The 18,764-nt window shown below is 26.3% G+C and overlaps 1 protein-coding gene across 1 annotated transcript; it reads left to right on the top strand.

Moving 5' to 3' along the window:
- The first annotated feature begins 580 nt into the window (after positions 1-580).
- On the top strand, positions 581-17,390 carry LOC112692241 (palmitoyl-protein thioesterase 3). Its single transcript, XM_025566848.1, has 6 exons — positions 581-990; positions 4,416-4,557; positions 4,646-4,756; positions 8,729-8,938; positions 10,231-10,534; positions 16,935-17,390. Exons 1-6 carry the CDS (start codon positions 862-864, stop codon positions 17,143-17,145), a joined length of 1,107 nt encoding a protein of 368 aa, XP_025422633.1. The 5' UTR covers positions 581-861; the 3' UTR covers positions 17,146-17,390.
- The last annotated feature ends 1,374 nt before the right edge of the window (positions 17,391-18,764 follow it).

The following is an 18,764-nucleotide window of genomic DNA, read 5'->3' on the forward strand; positions in this document are numbered from 1 at the left end:
GGTGCTCAGTTTCGCATAGCAAGAACTCATCTGCTTTGCCCTTGTTTTCAGGTCCCTTATATGCCCGATGGACGCAAGGGTGTGTGTAAATTGCAAATGTGTGTGTAAGTGAAAAACGATAATTAAAAATGATAATCCTTATTGATTCTGTGTGTGTGCTATTTCCCGACCAACCCATAACTAATGGCGCAGAGATCCAGGATGTGGTCAACTGTTATTTCAATTATCTATTTCTTATTTAATTTCCTGTATAAAATGATTATGTGAACTAGTTATGATTCAATAAGTAATCATGTAAAATTTTAATTTAATTTATCCACGGGTGTGGTTTTGATATTCATAAGAAATCATTAATTATAATTGTTTCATCTCTGTTTTTTCGTATGCGTATGCACTCATGCAAATTTTATTATTTAACTACGCAGGACGCGACAGACAATTGTCAAGAAATACGACATGACAATTGATAAGGAACTCGTTCTTGCGCTGTCTCTAAACAACGTTACGGCGGTTTACTGTTATCGCCGCCGCCGCCGCCGCCGCCAGCAGATACACGTTATCAACATTCAACAGTTGTCGCTAAGGATTGATAACGCGTGCTAAGCCCAAACGCTAATTATGCATTATTTGCAAGATCGACGTGCAATGTCCTTGTCACGCAGTTAATAGTGTTTCAATCGTCACATTCATTGTTCGTCGCGCATTGATTTTATATCGTCAGCTTCGTACTGTCGTTCCGGTTAATATGCAACAGTTTGACCACAAACAGTGACGGTGACAGTTTAGAAGAGTGTACGAACGGTGACGACTACAACGACGTGCCCTGACTGACTTCCTGTTGCTAATAGTTACAGTTGCACGATGAGCACATTGTTTGATCGCAACGATACAACACTGTCCATACCGTCGTACCGGCCAGTCATCATAGTGCATGGTTTGATGACGGGAGATGTAAGCACAATGGAACATTTGGCCGCTCGAATTACTGAGGTGAGTTACAGAAACAAAGCAGTAACATCACTTGTGTTAACTTATGGCATTTTTTTTTTATCCTTGATTTAATTGTAATACATTTTCCATATTAAATCAGTTTCTGTATCATTAGGTTCTTGTTTTAGACGCATTTCTATGTCATAGACAATAATCAACTATTGATGGAGACAATCTTTCAAAAATTTGCTAGGCTTTTATGATACTCAATAGTTTAATTTTACATTTGCAATATTATAATTTTTAAAGTAACATGCTATTCAAACAATGTTCAATTTTAAGTAATAATTTCATATAAGTTAGACATTTATTTTATAAATTCGCCCTTTTTTTATTAACAAATATTGTTATGATGATTTAATTACTTTTTATACTCAGCATTGGTATAACATTTTGTTATTTCAATACTACTTAAGACCACATACAATTATTTGTTGATTTTAATTTATGTATTTTTTTTACTTATATCATACTCGTATATAAGATAATTTATTTAATGCAAGACATTTGCTGATATATATACATACCAAATTTCCCATTTAAAATGATTATACACTAGTCTTGTGTATTATAAATCAATACCATATTATATGCCTTATAATATCTGTATAATATTTTTTAATAAGCAATTAAATTTCAAATATTTTTAATTGTTTGAAAATTGTACGCTATATAAAATAAAAATTGTATATTCCCATGTAAAATAAAATGAAAGTGATAATTAGAATTTTACTGTGTCAATTGATTGTTCTTTTAAGTAAATAAAAAATTCTTTTATGTAAATAAAAAAATTGAGTAAAATAACAAAAAAAAATGTCTGTTCTAACTATTTACTAACTGTATTAACCTAATCAAAAGAATTTTAAAAAATACAAATACATTTATAGGATGAATTAGGTGAATGTTTGCAATTATATTTAGGACAAAAAAAATCTTAAGAAATAATTTTGAATTGAGTTAATAGAACTCTCAATCAAACTACTGAATTATAATATATCATTGGCGATACAAAATAGTATAATGATTTTAAAGTTAAGCATTTATTAAAATCATTACTAATTGAACTAATAAAACCTTAGATTGAAGATGTTTTATTTTGCTCATGAACATTGAACATAATGACGAATTAAAGTTCTGAATCAAAATCAATGTTTTAAATATAATTGACATTAACTAATGCAAAATTATTTAAATTAGACATATTTGTATATTATAGTAAACTATTTCCATAAAAAAAAAGTTGTTATATTATGTACAAAAAAATTAAAACACATCATCATAATTATATTAGTTATATTATTTAAGTACATTATTAAAATTATAGTCATGATTTCAATGTAACTCAATAGAATTGTGATCTATTAACAGTCTGAAATATTTTAATATTATTAGAATAAGCACAATATAGTTTAATTGCTTAACTTAAAATTAATGCCTAAATATTTAATAAAAGAGGATATAAATAAAAAATAATAATCAAATTAATTACACTTCATAATCAAATGCTGATTTTTATATTTACTTTGAATAAATATTGTCATGTCATGTTTCATTCTAAGGTTATGTAATTTATTCATAACCAAGGCTCGGAACTTTATGCACCAAAAAATACTAAAATATGCGCATAAATATGCATTAAAAAACATCAAAATATGCGGTATAATATGCAATAAAAAATTGGAAAATAATTTCTTAAAAAATAAATAACTGACTACCGACTAGTGTACACTGTACAATGAAGTCACTTGCATGTAGATGTATGCAGTATTATAACTAGGCTTAGGGACCTCTAGCATTTGCATACTTTTTTTAATTATTGCTAAATATAGCAGAGTGCGAAATAAATTCGTTTCTTGGTGCCATGATATCAGACCTAAAATTTGAAAGTGCATATTTTTGTATATTTGATAGATTTTGCAGTAGGGTGCATATTTTAGAATTGTTATGCTTATTTTGCATATTTTGACAAATTTTTCAAATTTTATCATTATTAAAATTAAAAACTATTGATATATATACATATTTCAACCGATCGAAAAAAAATGTACTAAGAGGACTTAATACTTCCAGTAATATGCTATCTGCAAATTACCTCTCATATTTCGTTATAATTGTTGTGCAATTTTTGTCAATAATAGTATAAACCTGTATCGATTGTATAACCCCCTGAATATCGACCGGATGTCGATATAGAATAATAGATTATTTTTTAGTGTTCAGTCGATTATTATCGGTCGTTGTTTTTGCGTTTCGCAACTAAACAACATCGATACATAAGTAAAACGTTGTATGCGTATATTTTGTAACATTGTGTAATGTTTTTACAAAGTGTACAACAGTCTACAAGTAGCTGACTACAAAATGTTGTTTCAGAGTTTAAAGATACATTTACATCCGATGAACACGTTTTCTTTTGTGTACTATGTGGTCTTTTTTTTCTTTTTTTTTTAATGCATATAACTGCATATTATAATGCATATTTTAATGATTTTAGAAGCATATTTGTGTATTTTTTAGAGCTTTAAGTCCCTAAGCCTAATTATAACGAACAGAAATAATATTGTGTATAAGCTGATAACCTTAAGATTAAACATAATTGTTTACGAATTCCCTATGGTTATACAATTTGTTTATATCATGTTACAAAATATTAATACAGTGTTAAATTTGTATAAAAATAAATATGAGTTGGCGGTGGTCACTATGAGGCGCGAGGCCCTGGGCAAATGCCCCGTTTGCCCTGCCCTCGGGACGGCACTGGTCACTATTACGAATTCTCGGTACTATAAAGATTATAATATTATTGTTAAGTGCATTGGGAGTCGGAGCAATAATAATAGTAGCCGTTGATGAATTAATTTATTTTGTCAAACGATATAAAACTTAGAATTTTGGTTGTCATATATCTAATATTTTATTATTTAACTATAAATTTTTTTAAAAAAATTTGTTAAATCCATGAAATATGCATATAAATGTTCTTAAAACCAAAATATGCGAATTGGTACAAAAAGTAACAAAATATGCAAAATTATGCAACAAAAATTTTTATATCTGAAGTATACATACTATGAATCGAATTTGTATCGAATCAGAATTTCAATATGCACTTTCCAGACAAATATGCAAATGCTTAAAGTTCCGAGCATTATTATAATATTGTAGTTTATTTTTTAGTGAACAATTAAAAGTACTGGTTTTGGCTGAAGCCTAACTTAGGTTACACAAAAAAAAACATAAGTATATTATAAGTAAAATTATTAAACTAAAACATAAACCATATTCCCAAGAAGTTACACACTACGCATTTTTAGTAATATTTTGGATTGTATTAATAATTTTTAATGCATACATTTTTCTATGTATTTATTGAATATTAATCAATATTATTATTTTTAATGATTGTCTATCTTTTTGAGTTATAGCTACACCCAGGCACCAAAACATATGTCATAAACAGATTCTGTGGCTTGGCTAGTTTGGAACCACTGTGGCGGCAAACAAGGCTATTAGCTGATGATTTATTACAAATATGTTCATTGCATCCAGAAGGTGTTCATATTATAGGTAAATATTTACACATTATTAATACATTTATACTAAACAAGAAATATAAATATTCTTTATAAAATATATTTTGATGTAATCATAATAGGATATTCCCAAGGTGGACTCATTTCCAGAGGCATGATTGAAATGTATGGTGCTATCCACAATGTCAAGACATTTGTGTCACTTAGCTCACCACAAGGAGGCCAATTTGGAGGTATGGTAATTTATTTTCAAATTTAATTCTAGTTTAAATATATTTATACCATACACACACATATACATATATGTGTATTTTTGTATATAAAATTATACAAGTCGAACAGTATTAATGAAAATAATAATTTTCTTATTTATAATTTAAAACGAGGATATAATATTTTTTACATTTTTTTGGTACTATGAGCATTAGAGTAGTCCTTATTTTTAAATTTAAAAATGTTGGTGCTGGAATCACTCATTTTTTTAAGTGTTATGAGAAAATAATTTGTGGTGAATTTAGTTATAACGAATTACCTCCTTCCCGTGCCACAAGAGGAATGAAAAATGATCAAAGAAGGTAGTTTTATGGTTTTTTCGACTTACTCGAAAACTATTAATCCTTTCGTAAAAATGTATAAAACATTTATTATATTGTTAATTACTGCCTATTAAAAAATATGCATTAAAATTTCTTGTAAATCTATTTTTTCGTACAAAATACAAATTATTTAATCTATTAGGTAAAATTGATCTGACTACAGTTATTTTAATATATTTGTTAATTATTTAAATATAAAATTAAATATCTTAAATAAATGTATGTAACATTCGATTTTCTAAAAAAAAGATTATTTGTAGGTTTTTATTTGATTGACTAGTTTAGTGTTATACTTGGATTTATGTAATTTATGTAAGCTAAAACAAAACAAACAATTACCGCTGTCATAATCTCTTAACCAAATATCAAATAACCAAATTCCCCACAAATTATTTACTCATAACACTTAAAAAATCGGGAGGATCCTGCATGAAAAAAAAAAAAAATTTTTTCTCCTATAACTAAGGATCACTCTAATAAGCATTGGTTATAGAATAAACGTATTATATAATCAATGTTATAAGTATCTACCCATACTATTCTATATTTCATACTATACGAATAATGATCTGTGCATTCAAAGGCACTCTAAATGATATCCATACAGCTAATAGGGATATAGTCGATTAAATACGAAATCTGGATATTAATTTATAAACTATAGTTTCAAATATATTCCAGCTATAATAGTTACCACCTGTCTCACTAAGCTCATTATTATTTTTATATTTATTTTTACTTCATTTATATTGTGTTATTTTATATCAGTCTGTTAATATTTACATGTTTAAATTTGATGTTCTACTCTGTCTTATGAAATATAAATATATATGTGTAAGTTAATTGAGTAATTATTTATTTTTTAATATTCCACTATAAAACGCGACAAAAAAAACACAGACGTTCTTTCCCCCACTGTCAGGCATTCCTAGTCCAAACCGGCTAACATCGTCCCATACGCCACGATATTAATGCTTAATATAGGTCATATGGTGATTTGTGACTTTTTTTCGTTAAACATAAATTAAATCCGATAAAATAATTAGATAAAAATACGTTTTTATGTGTGTAAGTTATAATAGGAAATGTATAATCAAAATTTTAGTATTGTAGTGGGTTAAAATAGTCAAAAGAACATTTAGGTGTTTGCTGATTAGGTAGGAAAGTGTTTTTAGGAAGACATTGCAGATCCAATCCACCTGAACCATTTAAAAGTCTTTTAAATCATGCTTATCAAAATTCAAAACATTTTTTTGACATAATTTGTGTGTATAGTTTGGTTTTTCAAATTACATCATTTAGTGCACCAGAAATTTGGCATAGAAACCTAATGCTAATATTTAAAGTTACCATTTGACTGGTTCTCTATTATTCAATAATCTAGAAAAACCAATGTTTTTACAAAGATATTTCATGGGTGGCTCAGATAATAAAATAAAAAGGCGTTTGTAAAGAGATAAGCTAATATTGTATGATTTACAAAACAATGATTATAATTTTTTTTTATTTGCCTGTATATAGTGTTCTAACTTAACATAATGATAAGCATTTACTTTTATGGGTAAATTCGGGTAATTCAGTTATTATATATATATATATATATATTTGAGTTAAAATGTTATATTGACTAAAGTTTTATAAAAATTTTACATAAGTAGTCTTATGATAAAAAAGAAAACTATTTATTCTAAAACAAAATACTTCAAGAAAGTTTCATTTGTTAATTATTTAACTAGAAATGTATGTATAATGTTGACTTAATAAATTTAAGTTGGAAACTCCTTCATAAAATGCAAATCAATACAAATAACAAATTTTTATTGTTTTCAAAGTATTTTATGACTTCATACTTATAATAATAACCTCATGTATAATCAATATGAATATTAGTAGAATAATTAGTTATCATTTTTTAAATACAGTTAAAAATTGAAGTATCACAAAATTTTACTATAATTAATTACTAATTTTATGTTCTACAGCAGAATTTTTTTTGATACTGTTATAACATTAATATTTCTGCATACTCATTATTAAATTTGTGAGATAAACATTTGAATTTGATAAGGTATTATTTTTGTCTAAAAAATATTTATCTTAAAGGTGATCAACAATTTTGAAGAGATGATTACAAGTGTTTTTTTGAATTTTAATTTGAACTTTCAAAAAAAATAGATTAGGTGAACAACTTATATATTCTTACAGTGACATAGCCAAGAGGTGGGCTATAGCTCTCCCCTTATGAGCCTTATTTATATGCATGTACTATACTAGTTTACTGCTATTTAGTATTTAAGTATTTAATAACTTTGGTATCAAATAAATGTTTACGAATAATGGGTTTTGTCTTTAGTACATAAGCATTAATATGCTTATGTTGTGATTATTTCTGTTTTTTGTTATCATGAAGGTTGTGGGGATTTTCATCTAACACTATCATTTTATAATCACTATAGTTTTTTTATTATGTTGCAGCTATGCTACCACAGCTGACCACTATTATTTTATTATTATTATAAATTATATTTTAATAAATATTATTAAAAATATTTTAAAATGCTGGAAATACATTTATAAATTTGGTGGTGGAAAGGAGAAGGTTACTCTCTAATCTTCTTTTACCTAATCCACCCAAAAAAGTGTTCAGCCCCTCCTATTTAAAAATTTTAGCTACGCCACTGTCTTTTTAATTGTCTCATTATGAATCTGGATTGGCTAAATAATCATTCTCATCATAACAAGATGTTTATTCAACTAAATAAGGTTTTTTTTTTTATTACTTTTACTAACTAAGGTTATATTTGAATTATTTTGATTCATTATATTTGAAAGCCTGAGAAAAAATTTTATATTATTATTATTGTATAGTCGAGAGTTAGAAAACTTAAATTTACTATATATATAATGTTCTTTGTTTTAAAAATGCTCAATCGTGCCTCTTAAAATATAGGAATTTTATATAGCACCTCTTTGTCCTTCTTGTATTTTTTGAGAAAATACTACTGTCTTAAGAATATTATCTATTTTTGTTTAGTTTTTATATTACTATATACATTAAATGCAGTATTATTGGAATTTGTCCACTTACATCAAATATTAATTATATTACTGTAGCATTATTCTAGTAGTTTTTATCTAAAATTGAATTAAAGTTTTTGAAGGAATTTTTTTGGAATTCAAATAGTATTTAAGAATGTAAATATTAGTATAATTGAATATATTTAATTATTACAACTTCATATTTTTAAATAAATATTAAAACATGTTTCCTAATATATTGTAAAAAAATTATAATTATTATTTAAGTTGATACTTACTTTTTTCTTCTCTATTAATTGTTATGTTACAGTGATAATCAATAATTATGGCATAAATGATAAAATAGTTTGATGAATGTGATACTGAAAAATCCTAAAATCTTTTCAATATTATGCATCTACCACATATTTGCAGGATTAAAATTGGAAATTCCTAGTAAATAGACTACTGAGGTATATAATGATATACCTACATATAATTTTATCAGAACTCAGGGATTAGTTTGACTAAAATATATACCACCTCTAATCTAATACAATGAAACTATTGATTTTTAATGTTGTTTTACAGCTGAATGTTTTACAAAAATGTTTCCAGCGCTCACTGCGCGTACAGCATATGAAGTGTTTTACACACGAATAGGTCAACGTGCTCTGTCAGTCGCCAACTATTGGTATGATCCTCGGCATCGAGATCTATACCTTAAATACAGTGTGTATTTAGCAGTTATTGATAATGTCAAAGAAGAAATTTCCAAAAGTGATTGTCAACAAAATACCGGTAATAAGATTCTACTAATTCAACAAATTATCTGATATGAGAGTTGTAATAGAGAGGTTAAAAAGAGTGCTCTGGAGACCAGAAAAAATTACTTTTTTTCATGTAATTGATAACTTATTAAATAAATAAAGTATTTTAAATAATCAATCAAAAACAGAGCAATTTATGTTTTGATGATAAATAAAAGTTCATAAGTATTAAAATAGGTAATGCAACAATTAATTATAATTTTGTTTATTTTTTAATAATTATAAAAACTAATATAGCTAATATAATCAATTAATATTTATTGTATTTATACCATTGTTCAATATTAATAAATAGGGCATGGATTTTTATGTGATAAAGATGTCAAAATATATAAATATTCTTATTTTTGCCAAAATATGTATTAAAAAACTTTTATTAATAATGTTAATAAACATTTAACAAAAATATCGGTATTTTACATTAATTTTTAATTATTAATTACTAATTATTCATCTAAACATCTCTATTGTCTTCTTCGAAAAAATTGGGTACAACATACATTTGGAAATTTTAAAATTTGAATGTACGGCTGTTAAGTTTCAAAGTCGACTTGTAGCAGCTGAAGGTGATGTAACGTCGACCTAGGTTAATGGGGCATATTTCATACTAGATGTCGGATGGTGTTAGTACAATATAATTTAACACTTTTTCATTTTCATTCATTAGAATATCTTTAATAGTTTTAATTTTTTGTTAACCAACGTTATTACCAATTACATAGTTTAATTAATTTTTTATTATAAGTCTGGATTCTCCTTGAAATTCATTTAATTTGTTTTCTGCATTTTTCACTTTTGAAAACCTCAATTATTTTTAGATTTGATGTTTCTAATTTTTTTTTTTTACCAGTAAACAAAAAAAATGTGGAAATATATGCTAAATAATTTTTCAGGTCATTGTTTTGCATAATATTAGTAGCTTGTGTAATAGCAATTGCAGTATCTAAATCAACATTTAAAATAACTTCTTTTATTTTTTTTTAATTTAATTCCAATATAATAATTTGAATAGAAATAAAGACTATATAGGTATGAAAATTTTTAAATATTTACAAAATATGTGAAAGTATGTAAAATAAAAGTCACATTTTATTCAGGGTGTTATGAAATATGCTTACTCTTATTCAGAATTGAGAAATTCGCATTCAATAAAATTATGTATATACTTAAAATCCGCGCCCTATAATAAAATTAAAGGTATGTTATCCCTAAATCATGAATTTTGATAATCTTGTTCTGAAACTTCTATTACTATTATTTCAGAAATCAATGATGAAACAGTAGAAGAAATAGAAAAGCGTGTTGCTGCTACATTAGCTGAAGTCTCTGCTGCCACTTTGAAAGTAGCCGAAGGTCATAATGAAGAAGACAATCATATAAATAATGTTACTACAGCTGATGCTGATGTAGCGGATGTTTCAACTAATGATACTAATAAGGATGGCAATAATACGGATGGTGACTTGAATAGTAATGCTGGTACAAGGAAACTGGGACTTATACGTCTTCAAAAATTGGTGCTTATTGGTGGACCAGACGATGGGGTTATATCGCCATGGCAATCAAGGTTTTTATTTATTAATAGTTACAATTTCAATCCGCTTTTAGTACAAATGCTTATTATACACTTAACCAGGGCCGGATCTAGGGGGGGGGGAGGAAGTCGGGGATTTATCCCCGGGCGCATAATTATCGTTGGCGTATTTTAAAGGTTTTAAATTTAAAATTAACTTTGAAACAAAAGTCATAACTACAAAATAATATTTTAATAGAAATTTGTAATAATGGTTATGCGAATAAAATAGTATTATTTTTATTTTTAATTTTAACAAGTAACAACAATATTATTTTAAAATGGACTAATAGGTACGTATTGCAGTGGAAATACTGGAAATACCCGTCTGCGACTGTCAGCGGGATTGACTGTCGCTGCAGATCTAAAATTAAATATTGTTCAAATAAGTGGGAAATTAAGGTATTGTTGAATTTAATTTTATTATCATTGTATTGTGATTCATCGATTCGTGTGTCCGCGTTAATGTGTTATATTAATAATATAGCCTGTATTAGTTTATAAAATCAGTTTATTTTATACATTTATGCTAAATTCAATTTTAATTTTGACACCGCTACAGTTAAAATACGTCAGTGCTCAGTCATTAGTACTCAGGTTAGTACAACAAAAATTAACGATATTACTAGTTTTAGTAATCTGTATGACGTAGACATGTAGTCAATCATTTTTTTGCTAAGAACATTTGTGAATATCTAGTAGGTATTTGTTTTGGAATTTTATTAAGTCCGCGAACCGCAAGTCAAACTTTTTTTGGAATTTTATTAGATTTTTCAATGTGTAGATTTACTCTCCAATAAGTGATATAATAAAGTAGGTATGGTAAATTACATTGTTTTCTTGCATATACATATATAATATAAATACATATTAATAAATTATATTGGTACATCTTTTTTATGAATTATGTTAATAGTTATTTAAAATTTAATCTTAAAAATGGCTTCATTAATTCATTAATTGTAATTCATTGTTATGTAATTTTTAATCAACAGTTATATACTTTTTAAATAGAACATAAAACGTTACTACTGATTAGTTGTTTTAGATTATTTATTAAATTAAATGTTTTTAGGTTTATAAAAATCTTTATATTTAACAATGCCTTTTTACAAACTGAACATTTTTATAAATATTACTTTAGCCACTAGATAAATGAAAAAAAACAAAATTAAGCATTGTTACAGATTACACCAAATACATTGTTATTTGTATTTACTATTTAAATACTATTTATTTTCTTAATAAACTTTATAGTACAAAAGTACAACATAATTAAAACAAAAATACTATCCTATTGATGTTTAGCTTAAGTCAGATCGGTTATTAATTATCATGTTTTATATATCAATCATATTATAATAAAATAATTTAAAAGGAAACTTAACACTTAATTGCATGTCTTTTTTTTATATTGAAAAAAAGTTTTTAACTAATTTAAGTTTGGTGAGTTTGTAAAAAATAGTTAAAAAATTCTAACTTGAAACACAACCTTGAAAAGTACAACTTTTAAGTCCATTGCACAAATGCAACTATATGCGCACAGTGCACCAACTGGAACATTTATTTTGAATTACCTAAATAAATATGAAAGTCAATTTTTAATATTTTCGCTAACTACAAATAAATAGTCCAAATTTTATTTTATTTTTTAAACTTTAAAACATTTTATATATAAAAACTAAAAACAAAAACATCATACTATATCATAGTATGTATAACAATTCAAAATCAAAAGTACCAGTCTTATGTTTTTAAATTTAATAATTTGGTAAATAACCACTGCATAAACAATGAATGTTAAAGAGAATAATATAATTAAAACCAGCCTTTTTAAATGTATATAATATTATAAGTGAAAAACAATTTTAAAACTAATCATTATGTATTAAAATAAAATAATAATATAAAAACCAATCTTTGGTATAATAATAATAAAAATGACCAAACTCCTGAAATCAGTCTAGATCCTAGATAATGTAGATCCGAATTATTCTCTTGTCCACTATAAATTTCCAAATTATATGCAAAACCAGAAACGCCTGCCATAATAAACAACTTATAGCCCCATTTATTAGGTTTCATAGGAATATATTGTTTTAAATAATGCCTAGATTTGGTAGAACATAATTGTTCATCTATTGATAAGCATTCTTCGAGAGGAACTAATTTAAATGTTTTATTCAATGATTCTAGAGCTGGCCTTATGCGATAAAGTCTATCATGTCCAGGTCTATTGAATGGAATAAGTTGACTATTATCAACAAAATGTAAAAATTGTTTTATTTTTTCAAACATATTGACAGGCATGATATTTTTAATAATATTATTACCTATATTTGATGACCAATAACTACGAATAGATGGATTTTTTTGAATAGACATCAGAATCAGAATTACTTAAAGAATACAATGGTATAACCTTAAACAACGTATCAGTAGTCATAAGGCCAGAATAATAAAAATTCAAAACGTTGCATAAATGCAACTATATGCATTTAAGGGTTAATTTATTTTATTTTTTATTTTTATTTATTCTTTGGCAAGATAATGGGTCCCATTGAACATATTTGTTTATTTTGTTTCTTAAATTCTAAGATTCATATAGATATTTTTGATAGGTGTACTTTCTCCTCTGTTTTGTTTAAGCTTTTTTGTTTAGTTTCATATATTTGATTTGGATAGTTTTTTTATTAAACTTCTTTCTTCATCTTATTTATTTTTAAAGCTCAAAATGTCAAAAAGACCAGGTTCCTATTTCCGAAATAAAAAGAAACAAAAAGAAGCAGAAGCTCAAGAACTAGCAGCACAATGGGAGAAATCTAAAAGTAAATGGTTCAACGTTAAAAACGAAATTGATTCATTAGAAGAAGATGGGGCTTCTGAAAATCAAAAAATAAATGAAAGTATTGAAATTGAAATTGATAGTGGTTGTAGTCAAGTTGAACGAACATCAAATACCAACGAATTGAGTTTTCAAAAAATACCTGTAGAGACTGTAGAGTTGGATGAAAATATTTTAGTTGATCATAATTTATCACATGGTATAGTTGAGAAACAATCATTTGTTGATGAAAAAATAAATGTGTTAAAACCTCCTGAAATAATATTTAATAATCCTCAATCGTGGCCAACTATAAATGACAAGTTAAGATGCATACTTGTTCAACATGGCCCAGATCGTGGAAAAATGGAACATAAGCCTTTTAAAAACCATTGGTTTTACAAAAAATTACCTAATGGAGAAAGTGTTGAAAGATCATGGATGATGTATTCTCAACCAAATGACGCAATTTTTTGCTTTTGTTGTCTATTATTTGGTAACCAATTTACTGCTTTAAGTGATCCCAAAATAGGTTTTTCGTGTTGGAAAAAAATGGAGCGCTTAAAAGAACATGAAGATTCTCAAGATCACATAAAACATTTTTTAAAATGGAAAATGCTTGAAAATAAAGTAATGAAAGGAGGGGGTATTGATGACTCCTTACAGAAAGAAATAAAATCAGAACAAGAAAAGTGGCGACATGTTTTAAAAATAATATTAGATGTGTTACTTTATTGTGTAAATAATAATCTAGCCTTAAGAGGAAATTCTGAAGAAATAGGTAATCCAGCAGCGGGACATTTTTTAAATCTCATTAGCTTAATAAGTAAATCTGATGGAGTATTAAGGCAACATATTGAATCCCATAGGAAAGGCTCTGTATCTTATTTTTCTCATCACATTCAAGATGAATTTATTTCTTTATTATCTAAAAAGGTCAGAGAAAAAATAATAAATCAAATCAAGTCTGCAAAATATTTTACTATTATGTTCGATAGCACACCTGATGTTTCCAAAAAGGAACAAATGAGTCAAATTATCCGATATGTACATATTTCTAATGGAAAAGTTTGTATAGAAGAAAGTTTTTTAGGATTTATTTTATCACATGAAAAAACTGGAAAAGGCTTAGCAAGTGAAATATTAACTCAGTTTTCTGATGATGATTTAAATATACAAAACTGCAGAGGCCAAGCTTACGATAATGGAGCAAATATGGCAGGGAAATATAATGGTGTGCAATCAAAAATTATGGAAAAAAATAGTTTGGCTACTTTCGTACCATGTACTGCTCATTGTTTAAATTTGGCTGGTGTCAACGCTGCATCATCAAATGTTCAAATGAAATACTTTTTTGGCAAGATTCAACAATTATTCAATTTTTTTTCGGGTTCACCTTCTCGTTGGGAAGAATTGAAATCATTGAAACTCACACTTAAACCATTTTCTGATACAAGATGGTCTTCTAAATCTGTAGCTATAAAAGCGATTTTTACACAACTACCTGAAGTAAAAAAATGCCCTTAATAATATGATATGATTGGAAAAGGTAATGCTGAATCAATATTTTTGGCTAAAAGCTTACTATTATACATTGACTATGAATTTATTTGCTTGTTATCTATTTGGAATGCTATTCTTTCAAGCATTGATCGCGTTAATGTTTGTCTACAATCGAAATCATTAACAATAAATAAAGCTGCAAATCTAATTAAAGGATTAATTAATGAAATCACCGATTTGTGAAATAACAGACTTGAAACATTATTTCAAAGTGCTGAAGAAAACTAAAAAAATGGGTATTGCAACTGTTTTTCCTCAAAAAAGAATAAAACGAATAAAACTATTGGATTTTGAAGAATCTACAGACGACTGGAATGCGACTTCAAAAACAACTTGTATTATTAATTTAAAAAATGTTTGTGATGTATTAACTATGAATATGAACTGGAGATTTGAAAAGCTTAATCAAGTATCTTCTGACTTTGGATTTTTCAATGGAGCTGACCTCGTTGAAAGAGATTCAAATTATTTAATTAAAGCTGCTGCTGACCTAGCCATAAAATATGATAACGATTTAAAACCTTCAGACTTTACTTCGGAAATTATTAACTTTAAAAACCTTGCATTAGGTATGTTACCTGACCTTAAAAATCAAACTCCATTAAACATTCTGCAGTTAATACACGAGTACTCAATGACTAACATATTCCCAAATATTTGTATTGCTATTCGTTTGTATCTAACATTGCTCTGTACAACCGCATCGTGTGAACGTTGTTTTAGTAAACTCAAATTAATAAAAACGTATTTACGATCCACGATGAACCAAAACAGACTCACTAACTTGTCACTTCTGTCAATCGAAAAAGAGATCACAAAGACAGTTGATTTTGATTCAGTTATTGATAATTTTTCTGCAATCAAAGCCAGAAAAATAAAGTTTTAAATATTAAGTTTAACATTTTGTAAATTTGGAAAATTTAGAATAATATATTTTAGTATATTATACATTTAATACATAAGTTATAGGTAATCATTATACTATTTTAATTTTCAGTACTTAGTTATATTTTTCTTTAATTGTAGTTTTTCCTTACCTAAGTAGATACATAATATGTAGACATGTAGTAATTATAAAGTTTTGAGTGTAACCATAACAAAAATTGAAAATATATAAATATTGTTTCATGTTAAAACTTAAAAGTAAGCAATAAATAATTTAGATTTGTTAATAAATAATTTATAAATATTATTATTACAAATATTATTTTTTCTAAACCTGAAACTTAGAAATATTAACCAGGGCTTCTAAAAATATTACATGATTAATTGATTATATAAAAACTAATTTTTTTTGATTTTTAAGCTAAAATTGTTCAAATAATTTTTGATAAATAATTTATTGGTCCAGTGTATTACAAACGGCTTTATAAATGGTTGGTGCTCACGCTACTGTGAGTATGCTTGATTTTTCATAAAAAAAAAAAAAAAAATGATTCTGGTCATTTTTCTGAAATTTCTTGAAAAGGGCGTATATTTTTAATTTTCCCTGGGTGTTAAAAAGTTAAGATCCGGCCCTGCACTTAACCAATATTTTACTAACCCAATATTTTAACCTATTAAATATTATACAATATCATATTTAACTTAAAAAAATAAAATAAATTATGAGAAGAGGAATGGCTTAAAGAATCTGACCTAGATTCAATTAGTATTGTATAATATATTAAAACTCTTTAATTAATAAATTATAATAAATATTGCTAGCACAAACCAAACTCCACATGTAATTAAACACATTATTTGTATTCATAAATATGTCATAAAATTAAAAATGATTCTCTATTCACCGTTTTTCTTATCATCCACTATGTGGTTAGCACAAGTGTAAATTACTAATTTTAACTTTTCTAAAATGATTTTTTTTTTTTATTAAAAATTTCATGGTTTTATAAAAAATGTGTTGCGTTGAGAGTTAAGTTAATTTGTATCAACCCTAAAAGTCTTGGTTTTATTTTAAGCTATTATTTTGTATTTTTTACTCATTATTTTATGTTTTTGTTTCAGTCAATTTGCTATATTGGATAGCAATGGTGAATTGGTACCAATGCGAGATCGACGACAAAATGACATATATAGTGATGAAGACCCAATAGGACTACGAGAGCTTGACTTGACCAACCGGTTGATAGAATATACAGTACCAGGAGTTGGTCACCATGAATGGCATTGCAATGAAAAAATATTACAAGAGTGTATAATTAATTGGTTAGATTAACACATAAACAAGTACAGTGTTGACTAGTAAAATATTAATCAACCACAGTAATAACGGATTTTATAATAATCATTATTTTTGGTGGAATATTTTTGTAAACATGTGTAACGGTTACTGAAGTATTTAGTATACAATCTTCCAAAATAAGTTCTAAAAACCAATGTGTCTATCACTTCAATTTTTTTTTTTTTATTAAATTATACAATATATAAATACTAGTAGACTGAACATATAAAATGATTCATAAAATAAAATGTATTCTATAAAATAATAAGAATTATTATTGGCTAAGGAATTAAAATTTTCAATAAGTAAATATACATAACAAAGGTAAATGGCCCATCACCACTGAGAATAACTTGTTATCAGTGATGGAGTATAATTAAGAAATAAGTATAAATTTTAAAAAACTATTGTAACAATTGTTACATCACATGTATTGGTTATCATATTTTATTATATATTATTATGATGTTATTAATACTAAAAATATACTGTAAAATCTGAAAATTTTTCTAGATTGTAAAATATTTATGTATCTTCTTCAGTGATATGTTGATATTGCTTGGTAATGTTAATTTAATATTATAAAATTATTTTATTAAATCTTGTACTTACTATGGTTGGGTGGATCTTAACACTTAGTAATATTCCAACCAACACATTTACCCTTATCATTTTTATTATAATAATTTAATTAAAATAATTAATTTTTTAACTCAATACTAAAGTATAATATATTTGTTACAGTTATTAATTTCTTTAATTCCTAAGCTAAATATCTTAGTCGCTACATGTTTGTTATGTTTTTTATAATGAAAACCCTTGAGTTTTCTTTATTTGTTTTACCTTATTCTTCCCTAATTTACTTATTAAAAAGGTAATATTTTTAATACATTCTTAATTACATAACAGGTACTTATGGTTGAAGTTGTGTAAGTAAATACTACAAAATAGTGTGTCATAGAATTATAGATGGTGCAATGTTCTGATTTTGATATAGGTTGAAGTTTTTTATTGTAATTTTTTCTTTGTTTTTTTTAATTATTCAATTAAAAATCTTAAATAATTAAGAAAAATACTTCCCAATCCAGAACAAAGTATTAGTTGGACACCAAAACTTATATTTTACTCATATGCCTTTTGCTTAATCTATAATTATGTAGAAAAACGTAAATTCAGTAACCAATAAAAATAAAAATAACGTTTATGAGCATGGGCGTAGTGAGGAGGAGGCACTTCCCCCCTGCGCCTTAAATTGTATTCTATTTGTTTATACCAAATGTGTAAGTTAAAAATTAAAATTAAAAATTAAATAAGATATAAGTCTAAAAATAGTTTAGTGGGACCGAGTGTTATCTACACATGTAATCGTTTTGTCGTTTTATGTGTTATCCAATGGTCTATCTGCAGATTATTTGAATTACGAGTTAAACACTAATCGCTTTATGTTTTTGCCCCCCCCCCCACCCCCGATTCAAATCTTAGCTATACCCATGTTTATGAGCAATTGAAATTTGTTATATAACTGCTCATACCGTGTACGCCATGTTATTCTCGTATAGGCAACAAAATGGATCCGACCATGCTTTGCCTTATTTTATGTGAATAGGCAATTC

This window comes from Sipha flava, unplaced genomic scaffold, assembly GCF_003268045.1.
Source record: "Sipha flava isolate LNK unplaced genomic scaffold, YSA_version1 71_pilon_pilon, whole genome shotgun sequence".
Lineage (NCBI taxonomy): Eukaryota > Metazoa > Arthropoda > Insecta > Hemiptera > Aphididae > Sipha > Sipha flava.